Genomic DNA, 24,813 nt, shown 5'->3' with positions numbered 1-24,813 from the left:
TCTCGTCTCTTTTGGTAAAGGATGCATCAGTGTTTCCTAGGCTAAAGGAGGTTATAAAGGAAGCATTTAGCCTCTTTTCCTCAACTTAAAGAGAACTCAAACGCTTTTTATCATGGCCGCCACTTAAGCACTTCCAGGGGTAAAGGAACAGTGGATAGGAAAGGAGAAAGGAGGGAATATTCGGATGCAGCCTCTGTATGATGACAGTTCCTAAATAAAACACAATAACCACAGCATATGTAATACATGAAAGCATTAAATACACACAACATAGAAATAGAAAACATAAAATACACTAATAATTGATTAATACAAATTATTACAGCTTTTTATTGAGAAGTGACAGCATTTATGTCAGCACCAAACAGTAAGAGTATGATGATATCTCGATACGGCGATATATCACGATATTTTTTCCGCACAATCGATCGATTATCAATAAGTATCGATTTTTTTTATTTTTTTTCAAAACCTTTTCTGCTTTTTCACTAAAATATGCAGGTAGGTCTTCACAGACATTTTGCCACCGTTTTTAAGAAACAATATATTGTTTACTGGAATATTATACTATAATGGTGTCACTGGTAAGAAAGAACCTATTTGTTGTTTACAGAAAGCACTATTGGAGATACTTATTTGTTTACATTGGTATGTTGACACTTATTTACAGAAACGTTGCACTAAAATAGTGTCACTGTTCATAGGACACTTTTTCAATTTATTGTTTTTCAGAGATAGAAAATAAAAAATGTATTTTTTCACTGAATCTTTTTTTTTTCTTGTTATGTCATCGATTATCGGAGATTGATTTTTGACCAATATATCGATAATCGCAGTATCGTCATATCGTGAGATAATCGTTACTGTGAGCTTTGTATGGCGTATCGTATCGTGCGGTACCCAGAGGTTCCCACCTCTACCAAACAGTGTTAGTAATTATTGCAGAATGTGGACGTAGTGAAGAATTAAGGAGCCCCAGATTTGGACGTGGTGCCTGTGTCGTGCTGTAGAAATCCTGGTGGTTGTTGGTTTATCTTTGAGAGGGTTTGTGCTGCGTGTAGACAATTTCATGGTTCTCCATCCAACACAGTTGGAGACATTAAAGTAAAACCACAAATGTCAACCTCATGTTAGTCACTGTGGACGCACGGCGCTTAAACCACCTCCAAAATCCAAATCGACTCAGAAACGAAAAAAAATAAATAATGAAATTAGCGAGACGGAGAATAACAAAATTCTTTCGTTCAGAGTCACTGTTGAATGATTTGTTGATGCTGTATTTAATGTGGCGTTAGAAATTCATCACTGCCTCTCTCTCATCCCTCTGCAGGGTGCTGGAGCACTCGGATACAAACAGAATGACCACCCAAAACCTGGGCATCGTGTTCGGCCCGACACTGATGCGTCCTGAGCACGACAACGGCAACATGGCTGTGAATATGGTTTACCAGAACCAGGCGGTGGAACTCATCCTCACTGAGTTTGACCACATCTTTGGAACCAGAGGTTTCTCTTGATCTTGGTGAACATAAGGCGTGTGTAGCGGCTCGTGCTGGGACTGAGTATTGCAGCGTTTTGTCGGGCTGTTGACTGTGAAAAAATACATTAAATCCTGGAACAGAAAGCTGCTAGTTACAACATATAGGCCTATTTTTGAGAACAATATGAAGAATAAAAGTCAGTTTTAGCTGCAGTATTATAAAAATCCCACTCCCACCAATAAAAAACCCCCAAAAAACTAGGAAAAATAAAATGATAAAATAAAAATCTATGTCATAATTATGACATACTATCTCAGAGGTCTAAATGGTCTTCCATGTCAGTGGTTCTCAATTTTTTTGGCTCAAGAACCCCCTTTCTAACCTGAATCCAAGTACCCCCCCTTTATCTGACGACAACATTTTTCTTAGAAAACTATTTAAAAACAACTATAGATCATATTGATGGAATAAATAAGTGATAACACACATTTTAAATAATCTCATTTTGTAAATAAGTGGAAAGAAACCATATGTAGTGCAGTGGTTCACAACCTTTTTTGGATCGTGACCCGATTCAAGAATTTCCGGTCGCCCCAAAGATGTTTTTTGAGAATTAGATCATGATCATGTTTGAGCTCAGATATTTATTTATTTTTTTACTGCAGAGAATAGAAAAAGAAAGATTAATAATTTAATAATGTGTTTTAATTTTCACTAATTTCAGTCACCCCACATAGGGTCCCTACCCCAAGGTTGAAAAACATTGATTTAGTGGCTCCTGAATAGATTCATTGATATAGTTTTTATCATTTCCAGTCACCTCACGCCTGAACCAAGACTGACAATTTATTTGTTAATTTTCCACTTTTTCTCAAGTACCCTCTGTAGTTCCATTGCGTGTGTACCCCTTGGGGTACACGTACCCCTTTTTGAGAAACACTGTTCCATGTGATGCGCCAAAGTTACAGTGGGAAGGTGCTGAGACAAATCTTTGCACTTGAATATCATCATTGTAGACCACTTTAGACATGGATTCACAAATTGTGAAATTGCAGTTGTTTTGTAGGAATCTCACAACATCAAAATCAGCCCTGGGACCCCGGAGAGAAACGTAGAGACGAACCAACTGTGGAGGAGACCAAATAAGTTTCAGCTTTTATAGAAACGTCTGGCAGGAATCACGGCTACAGATGGAAGCAACAAAAATGTTGGGATGGTCGGGATAAGTGATGCGACTGATTATAGCATAATATATAAAAACACAATTCACGTTGTTTCACTGCATTGTTACACACAAGTACACATTGGTGGGTTGGGGTCAATTACATTTTAAAATTACAATTATGTCTTGAATTATCCATGTTCAATTCTGATTACGTTGACCAGCTTTTTTTCTAATTACAATTAAAATTCCAATTGTTATTTCCCCCTGAAATTACAAAATAATCATAATTACTGAGCCTTTAATGAATAACTTCATAAAACATGACCATTCTCTCTTGCGTTAGCTTTCTGTTAGCGTCTCTTATGATAGCGGGTCAGTTTGATCCATGTCTTAAATCAGCTGTAAAAATAAACTAAAAAAAATATTATCTAACGTCTAATTTGCTTCTCATCTCTTGGTTACGTTGTTAGGCTCCTTAATCAATGAAAATATTGCTATTAATATTTATGATATACGTGTTTAAGCCTTTTTTCTGTCAGCGTTCCCCTAGATTGCCATTTTTTTTTAAATAAATGGTAAAATGTTTCTCAAGATAACTATAGGTTCATGTTTAATGAAATTGTAATTGACAGTTTTTATAGTATGTTCAATTAAAGTCAATTATCTTAACGCAATTACAATTTAATTACGATTACGGCAGCAACATATTTTTTCCATTTATGATTACAATTCTAATTGCGTCGTCATTGTAATTAATTACCAACTATATTTGACTCCAACCCTGCTGTAGGGTGCCAAAACTTCTACATAGTCATAATTATGAAATATGATTTTTTTTTGTATAATTCTTTTACCTTTCCTGGTTTTTTTTACTGGCTTCCATACAACACCCCCCTTAGTGACGCGTCACCTTTAACACGTCATGTTTCAGACTCAATCAGGATCTTTTCAAAGCCATAAAGACAGATGATGAACTCTCTCCAGCTGCGACGTAATGTGTGACACACGTGTCTTAATGCAGCTGAACTTATTGGAACCATCTCACTGTGAAAATGTCCTGCACCAGCATGCACCTGGATATGAAAAACGCACTGTAGATATGTACGCGAGGGGCTTTGGTACATGATGTACATTTGCATTGTTATGAAGCAGCGTTTGGATGCAACAAATGAGGCCCAAGAGCTCCTCAGTGATGATAAACATTGTGCCATCAGAGCAAACATGATTTCTTTCTTTGTATGAAATAGTTTGTAGTGTGTAAATCCTCACTTTCCCTTGTTGTTCAAATTTGTCCTCTATCATTTTACCTTTAAAGTTGAAAGTTCTTCACTGTAAATACGTGAAATATGGTCAAATGTAGCACTTAACACCACGTTTGTTGTTTTTCAACTTTTCTTTTGGACCTGATCATAAACTCTCCTGCAATAATAATAATAATAATAATAATAATAATGATAATAAAAAGCTTGAGCTTAATCCCCCTTCTGTGAAATACAGTCAGTTTGTGTGTGGCTGCATGTTTGTGTCCTTGTGTCGATGGGTTGCGTGACAGATACACAACGTGGTATTTGGGTCTCGGAAGACTCAGCGGATGAAAGCGTCCCCCTGTGATTGGTGCAAATGCTGCTTTTAATAACAGAACAAAAGGGGATCTGGAAATGCATATGTTTTTAAAATGTGGATCCTCCCCTCCCCCCCTTCTCCTCTCCTTTCCCAAAGCGTCTCACTCTGCGGCTTGGTAATTTTATATTGACTGTGGGTTTGGCAGAAGACGAAAAAGACCAAGAAAAAAAGGCACTGCTGGTGGGACGTGCAGGGTCATGGATTCTGTAGAGTTTTATTAGATGTATTTACTCTGTTTTTTTTTGCATTGTTGGGAGGGGCTGAAATGAGATGTGGTCGACTGATTGATGGAGGCTTGTCTAGATGTGATCTTGTGTGCATTTGTTTGAGTCTCCAGATTTAAAAAAAAAAAAAACCACGCTTGTTTATTTGACCAAATACATGTGTGTTTGCAGGATTGTCTGTGTTTACTGCAGCTAGTAACAGGGTGGGAGCAACAACTTGAAACTTTATCACGAAAAACCCACACATTTCAGTTACCTTGAACACTTCAGTTAAATCTGGATACGAATTTAGGTTTGTTTTATGTCATTTTGCTTTTTAATGCAAAAAGCTGACCTGTGATTACTCGGCATGTTAGTGTTAATGTCCTAAAATAAAATGTAGATAATAAACCACTCATGGGATAATTCCAAACATCTTCGGAAATAAAATGGCCTAAACTCAATCATATATAAGAAAAATAATCTATTATCAAATAGATTTTTGTTGTTTTTATAATTGTTTTTTCACATTTTTCTATTTTTAAGTTAATTTATTTCTATTTTTTCAATTTAATAATTATTTTTTATTTAGAACATTTTATAATTAATGTTAATTTATTTTTTATTCTTTTGGGGTATTTTTTAAATTATTATAACTAAAATGTATTTGTCACTTCTACTTTAAAACCAGGACTTTATGTTTACATGATTTTCAAGCACTTCCTGTATGACTAACATGATAAGTTAAACGTTCTTCATCTTTGTTTGATTTTCAGAAATGTGGAGATGAAATTTGTCAACGTTGACAACTTTGCATTGTTTCCTTTCTCGGACAAAAAAAAAAAAAAAAAAAAGCAGTCCGATCGGCTGCTTACCATAAATCTTTAACGCAGAATCGTTTGTTTTCATGTCACCAGCTGATGTAAATGATATCCAGATCTTTGTCACCTGGTATGATGTGTGGATATAGATTCTATATTATCTATATTATAGAAGCTCGCTGACTGTTTAACTACATTCTGGTAACAAAACGAGAGCAGATCTCGATCTATCAAAGTTCCTCTGGACCTACAGTAAAGGTCCGTCACTGACGCACGCATCATCCTGCAAACATTAAAAACACCAAGTCAACCGAGGCTCACGCACGCACAAAAATCACACGAAATGTGCAAATACAACAAAAGATCCTGCTAACAACGTATGTACACTTTTATTCAGAATCCACAAACATGCAAAAGAATGAAATATAAATGGTTCTTCGTATAAAAAAAAAAGTCCAAAAGCATTCAATCATTTTGCCCAAAAACAAGATAAGGAACAAGAAGATAAGGAACTAACCAGGGTGACAGTTGAGGTGCTACATCTGCATATCTTTGGTGATAAACACACACGCACACACAAACCCATACACACACAGTGCATAAGAATACTGCAAAAAAAAAAAAAAAAAAAAGTGGCACTTCACCTCATGTGCTACTACTTTATCTCAGTGCTTGTCACCCTGCACAGTCTCTGACATCATCCGAGGTTCAAACCTGATGAATTCACGTCCTGAGCCTGGACCCCTTTATTTTATGCAACCTAAAACGTGTGTGTGTGTGTGTGTGTGTGACACACCCTACTGTACTAGGGGTGTGTAGCACATGTAGAAGATCACAAGAAACAGCTGCTTTGTAGCATTTGGTGAAATTGAGCAGCTTTTAGCTTTATTGTAATGCAGATAAGACTGCAAAGTGTATTTTGTGAGCAAAAAACCTGGAATGACTGACCTCATCTTTTCCAAGCAGGAATGTTAAATCAGTTATTCTTTTAATAAGGCACAGCCCAGTGCTTTGTGGGTAAAACTAGTCCCCATCTGTATTTCTTGGTAATATTTAGCAGATTCCAGCTTAATTAAAGCAACTGAGCACCGATAACATTTGACCTGAAGACATTATTTGGCTGTATCCTCTGATTTTACAGGATAAATGTCCTAAAAATTAACTTTCTGTTATGTATTCTCACTAAGTTTGAGAAAAAACTATGACTTATTGCATATTTGTGTATGGCATTGTATCAAAATGTAACATTAGGCACCTGGAAGGCAGTAATGGTAACATTAAGGCTTAGTTGGTAATGTTAAAGACACTCACTGGTGTGAATTCAGAGGCATTAGATCCAAAAATGTACACAACTTTAAAAAGTACTTGTAATCATAAAAGTAGAACATAAAAAAAAAAAAGACAAAACAGAACCCCCTGCATTTGTGTTGTGCAACAAACAGCAGCAGCGTGTGTAAAATAGCAAATGTCTGCAGCGTCTTCTCTGGCTCCGTAGAAACCCAGAAGTTTCCGCTGTCCCGTAAACACACAAACAAACAGATAAACAAAAGAAACAAACTGCAGGAAGCGAGGTGATGAAAGGTGGGATTCTAATAGTTTCTTTGTAATGGCTTCATCCACTTTAAAGGCAGTGAATCCTTTGGCTGATCCGTGCGTTTGCTTGTGTTGCAAAGATAGGTTAAAAAAAAAAAAGTCAAGCCGTAACTCTTGATATTAATGTTCTGTTCAATTCTTTGTGTAAGCCCCTTTTACGTTTTTATCCTGGGTAACTCTGTTATGTCTAAGCTGAGTTCACATTTGTCCAAGTCTCCATTATTCTGCGTCTCCGCGCCTCGTTTCCAGATGGGTTTCTCTCTTATTCCCACATCACACATGTTTCCTGGACTCTGTACTCCGTACTCTGCTGAGGGGGATTTTTGCAGAGCCGTACCTCCAGGCTCCTCCACTGCTTCAGTCAGACTCACTCGTACGCTCACCCTATCCTCTTCCTCCTCCTCCTCTTCCTCCTTAAGACCATCGGCCGCTCCGTCCAAACTGGAATCGCTGAGGAATATGCGAGGGGCTTGAATGTCGTCTATTGACAGCGGGTTGTCCCGTCCCAGGAGGTGGTGTCCTGCTCCTGGGGTGAGAGGCATGTCCTCGTTGTCCTGGTCCGGGTCCTGGTCTTTGCTGCAGTACGCGTACCGATGGTTCATGTGTTGGGAGTAGGAGCCTGAGTGAGAGAAGCGCTTCCCACACTTGTCGCACTGATAGGGTTTCTCTCCTGAGTGCAGCCGGCTGTGTTCTATCAGGTGGTGCTTGTGTTTGAAGGCCTTGTTGCAGATCTTACACTCATGGGGACGTTTGCCTGCAATGACGACAATGAGGAGGAATTCAATCAGAGATGGGAAACTTTTATCACAGTCGGGACCACAAACATATGATTGTCTGATCCAAAGGCCACAATATTAACATTGAATAGTCATTATTCTAAATACTGACATCAAAACATTAACACAGGAGAGAACAATGGGTTTTATTTGGTTTTTGGGGTCATTTTTGTTTAATTGTGTTAATGTTTTATACATTTTTATTGTTGTTTTGTGTGCCTTTTGATTGTTTTTGTGTATTTCTTTTGTATTTAGTAAATATTACCATAATTTTCTCTGTTTTTGTTCTTTTGTGTATTTATGGAATCACATTTTTCAATTTTGTGTCTTTGGAGTCTTTTTGTGTATTTTTTTTAGATGTTTTGTATTTTTGCTGTCACTTTGTGTCCAATTTTCTTTAATTCTTTGTTTTTGTCTTGTGTGTTTTTGTGTGAGTTTGTCTGTTTTTGTGGTAATTTGATGTTTTTTGTTACCTTTTTTGTATTCTTGTTGAAAATGTGTGTATTTTTGTCATTTTTGTCGTTTTTTTTGTTGTACCTTTGTGTATCTTTCTTGTGTTTTTTGAAGAGAGTTTTTCTGGTTATTTTGGGGGGCGTACAAAATGAGACCAAGGGCCAGTTGCCCATATCTGAATTAAAAGAACAATCTCTTTTCAGTCGATAAATGGCTTTTCTCAGTGTGATTGCAGAGGGAGTGGAGAGTCGTATTCTATACCAGACCTGTGTGCTCGTATTTGTGCCGCAGCAGTGAGCTGCTCTTCTGGAAGGTTTTATCACAAATGTCACAGGAGTAGAGTCCCTCATCTGTCTTCTTCAGCCTCTTCCTGCCTGGCCCTCCGTCTCCTTCCAGGCCGTCCTCCACCAGAGACAGATAGTCCAACGCACCGCAATGTAACGCCTCACTCTGCATGGGAAGCATTAGTCATCATTGCACGTATTAGATCTGTGTTCATTTCTCTGTGCTTGGAGAATAAACTTAGTGTCACACTCACCATAAGACTTTGTCTTTCCTGGTAGATCTTCTTCAGAGTGACCTCTGCTTCTGCCTCCATCATGTAGGCCATAGGGGAGGGAAAGCAAGGACTGTTACCGGTCTGGTTGAATGGGATTGGTACCATGTTGTCATGACCTGAGAGTCCCACTCCAGACTGACTGAAGAGAGGAAAGCCATTGTATAGATGCCCTGGGAGCATTGGACCTCCACTGAACACTGGGTGGAGTTGGAGATGAGAGTTTGGACTTGGTTTACTGAGCTGATGGTTTGCAGAGTCTCGTCTTCCGTCCCTGGCCGACAAACCGTTGATGCTTTTGTTCATCCTTCGTTGTTCTAAGAGCGCTTTGGGCATGGAGAGATCCAGAGGTTCGTTCTGTCCACGCCATGGGCTGCTGGTTTTCCCTCTGGGCAGGGGGACTTCAGGAGGACCATTTGTGAGGTCTAGGCTGGAAAATGTGTTGAATTCCAATGAAGAAACTCTTCGTCTGCCTTTAGGCGAAGAGTGCAGAACTTTGCCGGGGCTTTCTTTTTCCTGCCTCGACAGGTACATTCGTGAAGAAAGGAGATCGTGAGGGGGCAGAGGTGGAGAGTGCATGGCTACCAGGAGCTGCTGTGGCAGGGTGTGCCAGCTCGGCCTAGTCAGGGTAGAATGGTCCGCAGAAAGGCCATTGGTTGCTTCACTTGGTTTGCCGTTCTCTGGTTGAGGTCTGGGGAAGAATAAAGGGGGTGAGGAGGGGTCCTTCTCTGGGAACACCTCAGGCACCTCCACCGCTTCTCTGCCGGCGTTGCAGAGGTAGCGCTCGTGCTGCAGTAGCACTGACACGTTGGGGAAAACCTGTGAGCACCAGCGACACGTAACCCCAAATACCGCACAGTCAGCGTCGTCCCTCCCCGCCTCTCTCCCACTGTCACTGGATGACCTCCTGTCAGCTCCTCTTCCATTATGAACCATTTCCTCAACATCTCCACTCAGGTTATCCTCTTTGTTTCTGCCCCTGTGAAGCATCTCCTGCAGCATGTGTTCAAACTTAGTTCCTGATCGAAGATAAGGCATCAGAGCTGCACCCTTTAGCATGCTAGCTTTTAGCGACAGCTCCGCAGAGGATTCCCAAAGCTGGGACATGTCCGCCATGCTTTTTGGTTTGACTTCCTGCAGATGCTGCTGAAGATGATGATGATGATGATCTGCTGCTGCTCGATGAAAAAGGCTCGTCCTGTCTTTACCATGTGTAGACAAGCCCAGTGCTTTGTTATTATTGGTGGTGCTTTCACCAACGAACGGAGATATTGGAAATGAATGGTGGTAGGAGCTTTTGCTGTGTCCGTTAAATGTCCCTGGGATTCCCCCTCCACTGAGGCACTTTTTGCTGCTTAAATGAGAGCTGTAGGAACCCGAGTGAGAGAAGCGCTTTTTGCAATTGGAGCATTCGTAAGGTTTCTCACCTGGAAGACGAGACACAGGGAAAACAACGTTAGTGATTAATCCGAATCAAAATTAGAATAAACTTGATTAATCCCTGATAATTAGAAAAGCAAAGAGTGGCATATAAAAAAAAACAAAAAAAAAAAAACAAAAATAATACACAAACACACACACATGCAGAAAACAAGAGCAAGACGACACAATAAGGTTGGAAGGCAAACTGGAAGACATGATGCAAATGAATGATAAGGTGCAACGATGGCCTGGAGAGTGCCAAATGCTTAAAAATAATAATCATGAAAAAAAATAAAAAAGAATTATGTATATATACTGTACATATTTAAACGGACTTTCTTAGGTCTGTGGCAGGCCAGCTGCCAGTAACTCTGAGTGCTAATAAAGGCGATACAAGTAAGGATGTAAGTAATGCATCCTCTCCTTTGTTCACACATTACTCATTTATTGTTATGAATTAGCTTGACTCAAATCAAGTATTATGTCAAAACATAGGATTTTCACAATAAAAAAAGAATTGAGAACAGAGCATATTATGGGTTACTGTGTCTCACCACTAGGCTTTACACCAATCTGATCGCGATATCAGATCGGCCAATATTTAGCATTTTATGCAATTAATGTGATTGGCTGTAATGATGAGCAAACGGCGAAAATGTCTCTCGGTTAGAGCGGAGCGGCTGAGTGCCGGACTTTTCCCCAGTCTACTGGCTCTGAAAGTGGGGGCTCTATGTGTGTGTGCGTGCAGCCACGGCAATCGTTCTTTCCTGTATTGTACATGCATACATTCAGAGTTGATAAATGAAGTAAATATATTATTACAGACTATGAACAACAGCAGGTTTCGCGATGCCACAGTCAGGAAATATGTGTTTGCTGCTAATGCTGATGCTAATGCTGATGCTGATGGAGGCTTCACGTAGTTCCAGTGTGGTGGTCTGCCTCCACAGCTTCATCTCCAACTCTCTTGTAGTTGAAGCTATCCTCAGCTTCGGGTTTAACTCCCTTGCTTCACAGCATTCACTGAGTATGACATGGGACTATGGTTTAATTCAACAGCTGCAACGTTTATTTTGCTCCGGTCACACACGCTCTCTCACTCAGCACGCACACACACACACACACACACACACTCAACAAATGTTATGTTCAAGTCCTGCATGGAAATTCTTCAACTCTTCCACCCCCTCACAGTCACAAGGCTGCGTTTAGGTCCCGAAAAATAGAACCATTTGATTTTCTGTGAAACTGTATCAGCTAGTATCGAAGGTATTTGGTTGGTACCTAAAAAAACAACCTGAATTCATATGATCGGATCGGTGATTGTTTTTTTTAAACTCACTGATTGGTGATCGTGTAAAGCCTACTCACCACTGTGTATACGCAGATGCTCTTTGAGGTGATGTTTGTACTTAAAGGCTTTCCCACATTGCAAACACTTGAACTTCCGAGTCTCCATACCTTGGTCCAAAGTAAGGGCGCCCTAGGAGGACAAAAATATTATCATTATTTCTGGACAACATATCAAGAGCAATTTATAATGTTCACTATCTGTATGTGAATCACATACGACTTGAAAGTACAACTTCTTGGTTCTTTCTCACCTTTTCTTGCACTTGGTTGTGAAGCACAAGGTGCCGCTCCATCTGAGCCCTTAGGGTGGCCGTGTATCCACAGAGCGGACAGATCATGGGTCCCCCCTCCTTCTCCTGACAGTATTTGACATGATCCCTGAGCTGGGCTCCTCGCTGATATATCCTTCGGCAAAACGGACAAGCCTGCTGGGTCCTACTGGTATCTGATGTTCAAACAGAGGTGAGATTTTAAAAGCTACAATCCAACTGAGGAACAAAATACGCAGATTTTTTAACTCATATCTTTATTTTTATTTTTTTGTACTGGAATAAATTTCTAATGATTGAAACTGTACCACATGCATAATTTATCAAAACAAGTATTGTGAGCTTTTAATGTCACCTGCAAGAAAATCACCAGAGAAACTTGACTTTGTTGTACAAGACTTTCACTAAATGAATGAATTATTTATTAGATAACTTAAAATTGACGGGATTGTCCTTCTGAAGTAAACAACTGAGAGAAGAAAATGTGAAAATTATTGCTTGAGCCTTTGAAATGTAAAATGTCATGTAGAATTTGGAAAAGTTTTTCCATCATTAAATATACTGTATATAATAGTATTATTAATAATAATACATTCAATTTTTAAAAAAATGGCTTTCAGGTCACCCAAGGACACTGTACAAGATAAAAAGAGATAAAATACAAGTAGAATAAAAGATAAAAGACAGCATACAATAAAGAGGGTGAGGGACAATGTGATGTAGTTATAGTGTGTAATATCATATACAGTATATTAAGTTATATTATTGTCATTATGTATAAAATCACAACATGACACTTTTTACAGGTCGAAACATTTCTTTGCTGCTGTTAATTGTGCAATGTTTACCACTTAAGTCAGTGTGTTTCCTCATCAACTTGAAATGTGCATTAATATTTACATTTTTGTGTTATTTACAGTTGAAAATATCCAATGTGCTAGCACATTGCCTGACCAAGCATGTACATATTTCTTCTTCTTTCTCATGAGCTCACCTGTTCCCTCAGGTGAGCAGTGGTTTGCTCCTGGAGACCAGATGGCAGGAGGCAGCTCATCGTCTTGGTTGCTGGGTCTGAACGTGACTGCATCACCGTTACAGGTCAGATGGTCCAGGACAGCCGCGGACGACGAGGATTTTCTCAACTGGACCAGGAAGTCGTACTGAGAAAGGTCCTTGAAGGCACTTTGTGGATCTGAGCTCTTACCTGTAGTGAGAGAAATGCATTTAGCTTCTATACACACTTATCCTGTAGAGCAGGGTTTCCCAACCAGGGGTACGTGAGTACATTGCAGGGGGTATGTGGAAAAAATAAGAATTTATTTTCAAGATAATAAAAAAATATACTCAGTCATTTCATAAGTCCGTCAATAAAATGGTACGTGTACGCAATGAATTTTAAAGTTTAAATGCCTGTTTAAAGGAGACATATTCAGAAGCTCCTTTTGTGGTAAATGTCATAAAAGTTATATATATAACACAGGCAGGTTTATTATTTGTTTTATATTTATATTTATTTATATATTTATTATTTTTTTCTAATTTCAACTTTGTTATTTTTTTAACAACAATATAATCATAATATATTAGCATTAATAATACAAACGTTTACTATAATATTATTTCTCATATTTATCATTTTTATTCCCTTGAAGGCAACATTTTATGTTTAATTTGAGTTAAATAAGAAGATAATGCCTGAATATTAATTGTTCAATTTAAGAAGATGAAATAAAATGACTAGCATTGAATATTCAGTTGTGTTGTGTTCTACTTTTGGAGAATCATGAACACGTATGAGTGAGGGGGTACTCATGGTATAACAAAAAGGCTCAAGGGGTACACAAGTGTGTGTGTGTGTGTGAGCGTGTGTGCGTGTGTAGGGTCACATGAGCAGACAACAGAGGGAAACAGTCTCTTCTAAAGCCTCTATTACACATTATGAGTTGAATAATTTCCACTCGGTCAAAGAAAGAAATGCATAAAACAAAATCACGTTTTATATAAAAGAAAACTAAGTAACAGCGTGTGTTATTGTTGTATATTCGCTAACGTGTAATTACTTACAGACAAATGAAACAATGGAACAAAACTGTCATTAATATTTTTCAAATAACAATGACATTATAATTAGCTGTGCCTGCACTGATTAATGACTGTATGATGTATTTATATATATATATATTTTTTAAATTATTAGCAGGTTTTAAACTTTCTCATAGTAATGAGTAAAGATTAATATCCAACCTAAAACATCATCGACTTGTGACAGCAGTGGGTTTTTTTCTTTTCTGAAGCACAGACAAAGACTATGGCTTTTGCTCAAAGTTGTGTACATTTTTTTTAAAAATATGATTAATTTACAATAAAATAATATTTTAATTCTGGATACAAAAATGTAGCTGCAAATGTGCTCTAACTATAGTAACTTGTTCAGAAGAAGAAAATATGTCTGTAACTGAATTTTTCAGTCCAATCTCAGTCATTTTTTAAAAACTTTTTAAAAATGTTTTATTATTATTATTATTATTATTATTATTATTATTAATAAGATAAGATAAAACTTTATTGATCCCCCAATGGGGGAAATTTAAATGTTGCAGCAGCTCTAAACAAACAGGGAAACAGGAAATATGACAGCATCAAACAGTAATTAAATAAAGGAAGAAAAAATACAATAGAATTAAATAATACAAGGCATAAACACTATGTACACTTTCACTTGTAGAAAGACAGATCAGAAAAAATAAAATAAAATAAAAATAGTATTATTCATTTTTTCTTAGTTCTCTCTGTCCTTTCAATTTTATTTATTCATTCTTTTTTCCTCAGTCCTATCTCAGTTATCTCTTAAAATTATAATTAATTTTTTTCTTTATTCAGTTTTCTCCGTCTTTTCTCAGTCATTTCTTAAATTATCATTTCATATATTTATTACTATCTTTTCAGTCTTAACTTAGCCATTTCCTAAATTATTTTATTTATTTTTCATAGTTGCATTTAAGTAAATTCTGAAATTATTTATTTATTTATGTAGATTTGGCTGATCCTTTACAAACTGTATTTGCCTCAAAATATTGTCCCGTTAAATTATTTCTTATTATTCAACAATATATTGAATTGTTCGAAGACATTTTTCATCCTTTCCAAATGAAGGATTAGTTTAGAATTAAATTAGCAACTAGAAAATTGTAATTTGCACAATGCAAAACCCGTTTTGAAGGATGTTCTAAACGTCTAAACTAGTTAAAGCCTATGAATATGACTGTATCTACTGTATATCTACAGCTTTCTTTGACACAGAAATTATTACTTATCTTTGCAGAGATAATGCTGTTATGACTGTTTTGTATGCAGTGCTGAAGAGTTGTGAATCTAAAGAGTCTTTCTGTATTAGGTGGAGACTCAGACAAAGGCTTAGAGGCCCTTTGATTATACTGTACGAGACTAAATGTAGAATTCCTTTGCATTTGTGGCATTTTAACTGCAGTGAGCGACAGAGTCAGAAAAGCCAGAAATATGTACCTTGGGGATGTATCGCGGCTCAAGCTAATCAGCGCTGCTTTACAGCGACTTTGAGGAAGATTTTTCAAATGTTTGCAGATGTTGGCATATTCTAAGCTGTTTTCTTATGTGGTGAAGGGACGAGCCTGTGTGGTTATGTGTTGTAAAAACTCAGCTTTGCCTTCATCAGGCACGAACGAATCACACGAGGCGAGGGGGAGCTAAGTGATTCTTAGTAGGCAAGCCGCGTGAGGCTTTGATCTCTGCTAAATCAAAGGGAAAGCTTCGCCAAGTGCAGCGCTGATTTCAGTGCCGTAACGTCACCTCTTTGATGCGAGGAAATATGGTGACATTGTGTGGGATGAGTTCTTTTGTCATGCTTTCAGAAGTCTGCCTTTTCAAAGAGAGGAGTGGAAAAAAAAGAACAGCTTGTACGGAGAGAGCTGAGGTTTCTCAATGAAGGTCTCAAGCTTGGAGACGCATCAGCAGACTGTTGCTGTCTTGCATCAGAATAACTTGTTTACCCATGCAGAGGAATCCCACACTACTGACCAGGGTTGGGGTCAATTACAATTGTCATCGCGTAATTGGAGAAATCTGTTGCTGTTGTAATCATAATTCAATTGTAATTGAGTTCAGATAATTATAATTGGTATGAAAATTCTATTTAAAAAAAACTGTCATTTACATTTTCATTCAACACAAAACCTGAGGAACCATTTTATGGTTCTATGATTTACACATACGTAGTTAACCATTATTAAAACATGTTAAATATTACGTTCACGTGTCAGTTCTCTTGAGCAGTGGTTCTTAAACTTTTTTTTTAGCTCAAGTACCCCATTTCTCTTATTTCTCAATCCAAGTACTGTACCCCCTATATGTCTGATTACAACATTTTAATATTAATAATAATACATTTTATTTTAAAGCGCTTTTCGAGACACTCAAAGACACTTTACAGCATAAAAACATGCCCAGAAGACTGTGAAAAAAATCAATTATAGAGCATAATGATGGAATGAATGAGTGATAATCTCATTTTGCAAATAAGTGGAATTAAAAAGTATTTAGTGCCTCCTGAATGGATTTATTTTGATAGTTTTTATCATTTCTGGTCATCTCCCACCAGGTGTGTGACCAAGACTGACCTTTGTATTTTCAGTTCATGTTCGAATCAAAATAATTTCCATCATCGTTATTATGATAATCATTTTTTTACTAAAAAATAAACTATATAAATCCCAAATGTATCTATAATGCCTTTATTTGTTAGTTTTCCACTCTTCCCCTGTTTGAGGATCATTTTACCGTTTTAAAAAATGTGAAAATGAGGGGTCTATTGACACAAAAAAGGCTCAGACACCCACACCAAAAATATCAAAACCTATATTTTCATGAATAATGAAACCTAACAAAGTAACCATGAGATGAAGAAACAAACGAGATGAACAATAATATTTTACAGTTGATTTAAGACATGCATTATCATTAGATGTCCTAGAGGAAGGTTACACTTTATGGTCTTATTTATTAAAGGCTCAGTAATTGTGATTAATTGTAATTGAACTTTAGTAATTAAGAATGTAATTTAAATTGACTGAGAAAAACGAGGATGATTGTAATTGTAGATGGAAAAAAATGTTGTTCAACATAGTCGCAATTGAACACAATTGAACATGGATAATTGGAGACGTAATTGTAATTCAAAAATGCAACTGCAATCGTGTGTTGGTAATTAATTACAATTATGACATAATTATAATTGTAATCGTAATCGGAGAAATCTGTTGCTGTTGTAATAATTGAATTGTATTTGAGCTCAGATTTCTAATTGTAATTGGCATGAAAATTCTGTAAAAGCTGTCATTTATAATTTAATTCACCGCAAACCTGGGGAACCATGTTATAGTTCTATGGTTTACACACATGTAGTTAATTAATAAAATACGTTAAATATTACGTTTACCTGTCAGTTCTCTTCAGGATCATTTTTTAAAAAATTGAAATTGAGAGTTATACTGATGCCAACACCAAAAACATTCAAACCTATATTTTCATTAATAAGGAAGCCTTAATAAGGTAACCAAGAAATGAGAAACAAATGATATGATGGATCATATTTTTTTGTGTATTTTACAGCTGATTTAAGATGTGTGTCAAAACCAACTCGTTATCATTAGTGATGCTAACAGAAAGCTAACACAAGCTGAAGATTATGGGCTTATTTATTAAAGGCTCAGTTATTGTGATTAATTGTAATTGAACTTTAGAACGTAATTGAAATTGACTTTCAGAGAAAAAAAAAATATTGTTGTAATTTTAATTGTAATTGGAAAAAACATAATCAACATAATCACAATTGATTTGTAGTTGAACATGGATAATTGAAGGCGTAATTGTAATTTCAAAATGTAATTGACCACAACCCTGCTACGGACTAACCACACATAAACAACACAGACTGAGGTTTGACGTAGTAGAATGCTGCTCTTACAGAACATCCTCACAGCTTCTGGCTCCTGCTTGTCTGTGGACGAGAACGTGTTGTCTTCTTCTTCTTCTTCTACTTCTTCTTCTTCTTCTGCTGCTGCTGCTGCTGCCTTGGTCCCTGACTCCACCCTGTCCCAGCAGGTCATGCTGCTGCTGGGACTGTGCGCGGGGGTTCCAGGGTCGTCCGTCCCCTCGCTTAGCGTCAGACTCGTCTTCTCCAGGCAGTCCTGGGGCTCCGGGCTCCACAAAGCCACCTCATTCTCCCCCTCAGATCCCAGTGAAGTCCCCTGCTCAGCATCTACTGCAAAGAAGAGAAAGAAGAAGAAGAAAAAAAAAAAAGGCCTGAAATAAGAACCAGAGAGAAATCCCCGACTCGAGCCAACGGCAACTGTAATACAAACAATTGATGAAGCTGTATTTTACTTTTATGTTGACTTAAAACCAAATGAAATAAACATACTTCTTCCATCAATGTTTGAAAGGAGATGTGATTTATTGATATCCAAATTAATAAAGGCATGTTTTTATGCAAGCATTAAAATGCCACTGACATGTGTTTCCTATCATATCAAATAGCATTTGCTTGTTGCTGCTGGAGCTACAAATTAGGACCAAGTCTGAAATATTGCGCCACAAGTAAAACGATATAAATTTCTCCAAGAACTTGACATATTTACATATTATAGATCAGAAAAAACACATTAGGACCAACAACAAAAAGCACACTTTTGTATGCATTGGTACATTTCTATTTGCCTCACCAAATGTTTCATCAATACAATCAGATGTAACACCAGAGAAATAATAACTTTAATTCTGACTTTTAAGGACAGCTTTGCAAAATTTGTAAATAAAAGGTTGTATTTTGTCACGTTTTTTTAAAGGCTTAACAGGGATTCAGGTTTTGAAATTGTGTTCTGTCAATGTATCACAATGTTTTTATTATTTCTTACTACATCCTCCTATTGTCAAAGAATATTTGCACTCGTAAGAGCGTCCCGTGTAATAAAGAATGCAATCAATTTCCATCAATATGTCCAAACCTCTCTTTATTGTCTTAGAGTAATTTCTATAAATGCCATGCAGGTTCTATAACAGAGTGGAAGTCACTTAAATCTACCGCGTAATAACATTCATATTTCATTTTTCTGTGTGCACAACAAAGCAGCAGGAATCGATGAACACATAACATAAAGTAAGTTTTAAAAAACGTGTACCCCCGTGTGTCCAGAGTGCAGCAACAGCAGCACTGGGAATGCACAATAATGTTTCCCATAGCAGAAACAATAAATGACAATCACAAACACATGCCTGGGATTTCAACTGTAGGCTCTGGTTTCCAAGACGTTTTTGAGGAGGCTCTGCTTTGCCCCGTACTGATTGGCAGCACCTAATCACTACCAAGTAATGACCATTAAAGAGCACAAACAGACTAATGAAAAACATGTCATCTTAGAAAAAAAAAGGCAGAAACATCCACGCCAATTGAGCGTATACTGTAAAATTAGGATGCGTCAGTGTAGTATGGTAGTCCTGAGTTCCCCGTTGGGGTGTTGAATACACTTTATTCTCCTCCTTAGCCCTCACAGATCGCCTTGTTTTCTTTCTTTTTTTTTTTTTAAAATAATATTAGAAATAAACAACAGAAAAAAAACCTAAACCTTCAGTTTAATAATCACTCAATCCTATAAAACACTGTGATGTGTGTTAGGGCCGGGCCAAGCGATGTGTGATGATTAATCAGTACTTTGTTTTCAGCTTGTCTTTAAGCCACAGTGGGAAACACAATGAACATCTACATCTACACCACATGCGTCAAATTCATGGCCCGGGGCCCTAATCCGGCCTTTTGGAGAATCCAAATTGGCCCGCGGTAGAAAGTAAAAAATGACGGAAAAAACATGAATCATTGTGTAAATAAAACTCAACACACCTGGTGCATATATCGCATGATTGCAGCCATTTTTAGCCATTTTGCCTAACAAAAAAATTCTCAGATTTATTTTTAAAAAATCGAGTTTCAATTCGATCTTTTTTAAAAAAAAATTTCAATGCACTTAAAAATGACATCAGATATATTGTCAAAAGTGCTACTTAATTGCTGTGATTGTCCTCGAGTTAAAAAGCATAGAATAAAACAAAAAATAAACAGTAAATGAGGCTCTGTCATTCAACAATTTCAAGCTTTAACCCAGGTTTAAGCAAAAGTGCAACAGCAACTTCACAGTAGCTTAAATTTTCTGATTCAGAAATCAGATAACTACATATTTTATAACATATAACATTACAATTAAAACATACTAAATTCTTCCCTTGGCATCTCAGCATAGTGTGAATAAAAAATTAAACATGTCTGTGCCACACATATAACCTACTCAAAAGGTAAACACATGTAAACAAAGAGGGGGCTGGCTCACATCGCACTCCGGTAACCCACAAGGACGGAACACGGAAAAGTCCGGAAAAACTGTGGTGGGAAAAAAAAAATCTCGAATTTGCAAAATAAAATTCACTTTTATCTACAAATTCGATAAATCGATTAAATCGATTTTTTGCTCAGATCTAGTCAAAACCCCAAATTCTTATAAAATTTTTCAATTTTCCACAAATGATTGCATAATGTTTCCCTTAAATGAATAGAAATTGATCACAAAATTTAGAAAACTTAAAGTGAGGATCATGTCGGGATCACTTATTGCTTGAATATTGTCGGTTTCTTCCACATTCTGTATTTTATGTATACGCAGAGACACAAACTAGGGCACATTAATGTTGAAATTACTCGTTTTGATGCATAAAATCTGTGGCCCTCGAGAGATCAAGCTGCACCGTAGCCCATTTGGTCCCTGAACTAATATGAGTTTGACTATAGTGCACCTTAACTGACGTATATGCCTAGAACAACAAATAAATGCAGAAAGTTAGCACTTTCTTTTTAGATTTTATTGAAAAAACACAAGCTGGTCAACATGGCCAGGTTTCAGTGCACTTCTTTGTGCAGTTACAATCTCTAAAGGTAAAAAATAAATAAAAAATCGATATGGATGCATTTTAATCGATCTGAGAATCGCGCGACGTAATATCTAGATATATCGCAGAATTGATTTTTTTCAACACCCCAACTATTAACGTTCATATCCAGAAAACATGCGTACAGTCAATTTGTTCCTCAAAGACTAGATGTGAACCTAAAGGGGATCACCCGCAACACTTGTGAGTCAGCACGTAAAATTTTAACTTATTTGTGAGTTCTTAAAAAGTCCCGTCTCGTATCTGTGGGAAACAGAAAGCAGAGGTGAGAACAATGGTTCACAAGTACTCATGTTACTCTAATTGAGTTGCTTTTAGAATATTATAGAATAGAATAGAGTTTATTGCCATATGAACAAGTTAAAAAGAACAGGTAAAATGGAATTTTTGTGCATGTCCCAGAGTCAGATTGAACAAAAAAAATACAAACAACAACACATCAGCAAAGGCAGTACAAGTAAAACAAGGAAAGAACAGAAGATAAATAAATAAATATAACCTGAGTTGAATTGACATATTGCACAATGGGTATTTGTGCTTTATTAAGTATACTTAATTAAGTATACTTCTAAATCAGTCATTTTACTTGTATTTAAGTACGTTTTAAAATAAGTAAAGTAATTCATTACATTTCTACACTCAACCGAATCTCAAATGAATCGTACATTTTGCCAAAACATTTCATTTTAAACAGACGCCTTTGTGGAAAATAAATTAAGATTTCATCTCTTCCTTTTTAAGTTTATACATGAGATGTTTACTGTATGCAAGGGAACCGTGGCGAGATTTATTACCAAAAATAAGCATGGAGGGGTGAAAGTAACAAGTAACTAGACTTTGAGTACTATTTAATTGAGCAATTTTTACTTGAACTTGAGTACTTTATGTATGACTTACTCGTACTTGTACTTGAGTACAATTTCAATCAAAAAACAGTACTTCTACTTGGGTAGTAAACATCACTACTGTGCCCTCGACTGACTTTTTGACACTGTTTGGTTTGAATAAATGAAGCTGGGAAAGCGGCCCTTGGTATACTATTGTATAGAATGCAAACATGAGGCTGTGCACGAGGTCACTGTATGTTCTGTGCAGATGTAAAGCTCCACAGTGTGGCTGAGGTTGATCTATCACTATCAGCCCTGGAACAGAAACCAAAGATGGATGGATGTAGAACTCAAGAGAAATCTGGTCTAGATTAACGTCAAATTGGCTTCAATTTTCTTTCCTGTGACAGTGAGTGACATTGAGTCTAGATGTGCTGTCAACAGACGCACTGAAGCTAAAATGGCTTTTATTATACAGACCACTGATTTATTCATTTAGATGGCTTTTGCAAATATGGTTTGTTTCAAAAATTAAAAAGAAAAAAAACAATTTAAAAAATCTAATACTCAAGACTTTTAGGAATCATGCAGACCTGAGTAAGTATGCTTTAAACAGATGTCATACAATGTACAAGTGTTAATAGATCAACAGCAACACCGAGCACCGCTAACATGCAGCAGCAGCAGCACCAGCAGCAGCAGCAGCAGCAGCAGCAGCAGCAGCAGCACCAGCAGCAGCAGCAGCAGCAGCAGCAGCAACACCACCAGCACCAGCAGCAGCACCAGCACCAGCAGCAGAAAGCAGCAGCACCAGCAGCAGCAGCACCACCACCAGCAGCACCAGCAGCAGCAGCAGCACCAGCAGCAGCAGCAGCAGCAGCAGCAGCAGCAGCAGCAGCAGCAGCAGCACCAGCAGCAGCAGCAGCAGCGTATTGTGTGCGTGGGAAGAAACGTGAGTCATATCCAGAAAGTGCGAAACAAAACTGTGCTGTCTCATCGTTGACAATCATGTCTTCATTTGGCAGCTGTTTACGTCCATATGACATGAACAGTGTGAACGTTTTTAATGATTAAACATTGTTTTAATGACTCAGACACTTTTCATGCCTTTCATTCACAATCCTGTTAAGAGTAAGACGCGCAAAATATTATAAAGACGTACGATGAATTACTGATGATCAAAGAGATTGGTTCTCAGAGAAAGAAAAAAGATCTGTAGCAGTGGTTTTAATTATCTCATAAAGATGGAGTTTTTTTAAAATGCCAAATGACCCAAGTGATGCAGAAAAACATTATTTTACAAATTTATTAATCTTCTATACTGATCTGATCCTGCACAGGTCAGCATTATTCTCCCATTAGGGGAATAAGTCCTTCATGACATTCATATTTAAGAGTTGTTGTTGTTTTTTTTGTCCACTTCTCAAAGCAGAAAAAAAAAAGCCTGATTATTTCCATCCTTCTCCAGCTCTGTTTATACACCAGAGGGCATCTACATACTGTACAGCAACACACTGAACTGCTGTTTATTTTACGAAGCACATATGTGATCTCAGTAATTATGTGGCTAACTGGTAAGCATGCAATAATTACCTTAAAATGACCTTCTTTGTTTCTTTTGGATTTAAAAGGCAACAAACAAGGCCAAGCCCAATTTACCACACAGTGTAACCGTTCCCACTCTGTAGAATATTTACATTTTCACGCACACACACATGCACGCACGCACCCACGCACATTTTGAATAATAGCAATTAAAGGCCTTAAAATATATTCAATTTAATGGAAAGAACACAAATATGTAAAATATATCAGTTTTTTTTAAGATGACTGGAATATTTTTCAATTATGTATGAATGTATTCTTTGTTCCATGCATGTTGTCATGTATCTATTATATATATTATCCCTTTAATAAAGTGTTTCTTAGCCTTCCTGAGGGAATGCTGGTGATGGTCACAATTTTACAATAAATATAAATGTATTTATTTTATTGCAATAACAAAACAGGCATTGCTGTAATAAAAAGATTGCGTCGACCTTCGACAGCATGTCCAGACAAGGCAAAAAAACAACAACAAAAAATACATCATAAAATAAAAAAAAAGTCTTTATAGTATATATTTATATCATAGTATATATTATACACATATCTATATTATATATTGAGGAGAAGGCACATAGTACATAGTATATCTATTACAAACAATAATAATATAATATAGTCTAATTGTAATCAGGCATTTTACAGTTGTATACTGTATGTTCACATTTAATCTATGTGTATAATAATATAAAATAATGTGTTTATTCATATTCTACTCCCTTTTGAACTGACTTACTTAATTTGTTGTTCGAAATTAAATATTCATTCATTCATTTTTAATCATTCATTCATTAAATAAACTTTTATTAAGTTTTCGGTTGTAAATACATAGTTTTTTTTTTTCAGGTATTTAGATAAAATAAACTTTAAACTCAAGACTTTTATCACCGTGGCTGAAACCAAAGACAAACCAAACCATATGCCGGTTCTAATTTGACATGTTACGAGGCAATTCAATCATCAGAGTGATATGTAATAGAATTTAAAACAGGCGTACACACTACAAGAAAGTTGATTTTGCACTTTAATAAGTGCTTGCTTTGCTGCTCGTGTTTTCTTGAACTTTTAATTACCACAGCAAGGTCACAGACACCCACACGCGAAACAAAGCAAACAAGGACAGGAAGAAGTGCGTTAGTTTGTTTCACAATACCTATGACTGCAGGTTAGAGAAGAAGTGGATCGGTGTTCGTCTGCAGTAAGTCGACAACTCGTCTTTAAATGCATCGCAGAAGTGCACGTGAAAAGCTCTCGCTGTGGCTGTATCTGATCTGCTGCTCATACCTGCTGCTGCAGCTGCTCACATCTGTGCAGTGACTCAGGAAAGCATAAAAAATGAAGAATTAACACCTCCCACCTGATCTTGGTCACCTTATAAATCAAGCTTTCAGCTTTTAAAATTTGAATTTTCCCATGCACTGCTATGGTATACAAATATAAATGAATTTAATACATCATTTGTGTCACTATTTTATGTGTTAATATATTTAATTAAAGTTCTTTTTTACGTTGTTCTTTCATTTTTATTCCTACTTCCTACCAAAGTAATGCGTATTGTGATTATTTAGTGTCAGCAAGGGGTGTGGAGGCAATTTAACGCTTTGATCCACCTTTAAAATACAATATATCCATTTATATACCA

General features: G+C 36.9%; 2 protein-coding genes across 5 annotated transcripts in view; one reads left to right on the top strand and one right to left on the bottom strand.

The window, feature by feature from the left end:
* Window positions 1-2,916, top strand: part of arhgap9 (Rho GTPase activating protein 9) — a 65,096-nt gene extending 62,180 nt beyond the window's left edge. The window contains 1 exon segment of the mRNA XM_028446766.1: window positions 1,331-2,916. Coding sequence (XP_028302567.1) covers window positions 1,331-1,517 — 187 coding nt within the window. The 3' untranslated portion in view covers window positions 1,518-2,916.
* Window positions 2,917-5,919: 3,003 nt separating this feature from the next.
* LOC114463970 (zinc finger E-box-binding homeobox 2) overlaps window positions 5,920-24,813 on the bottom strand; it is a 44,445-nt gene continuing 25,551 nt past the window's right edge. The window contains exons 1-8 of one of the 4 annotated variants that reach the window (XM_028447896.1): window positions 24,325-24,438; window positions 17,714-18,010; window positions 12,710-12,919; window positions 11,698-11,891; window positions 11,465-11,576; window positions 8,654-10,098; window positions 8,382-8,565; window positions 5,920-7,640 (exon numbers count right to left, since the gene is read on the bottom strand). In XM_028447896.1, the coding sequence (XP_028303697.1) occupies window positions 7,042-7,640; window positions 8,382-8,565; window positions 8,654-10,098; window positions 11,465-11,576; window positions 11,698-11,891; window positions 12,710-12,919; window positions 17,714-17,855 (2,886 nt within the window). In that variant the 5' untranslated portion in view covers window positions 17,856-18,010; window positions 24,325-24,438 and the 3' untranslated portion in view covers window positions 5,920-7,041. Of the gene's footprint in view, window positions 7,641-8,381; window positions 8,566-8,653; window positions 10,099-11,464; window positions 11,577-11,697; window positions 11,892-12,709; window positions 12,920-17,713; window positions 18,011-24,324; window positions 24,439-24,813 lie in introns of those variants that run through there. The other 3 variants (XM_028447897.1, XM_028447894.1, XM_028447895.1) reach the window with 3 other exon arrangements.

Source organism: Gouania willdenowi, chromosome 5 (assembly GCF_900634775.1).
Source record: "Gouania willdenowi chromosome 5, fGouWil2.1, whole genome shotgun sequence".
NCBI lineage: Eukaryota > Metazoa > Chordata > Actinopteri > Blenniiformes > Gobiesocidae > Gouania > Gouania willdenowi.
The sequence above is the reverse complement of the archived record's forward strand: the minus strand, read 5'-3'. Positions and strand labels throughout refer to the sequence as shown.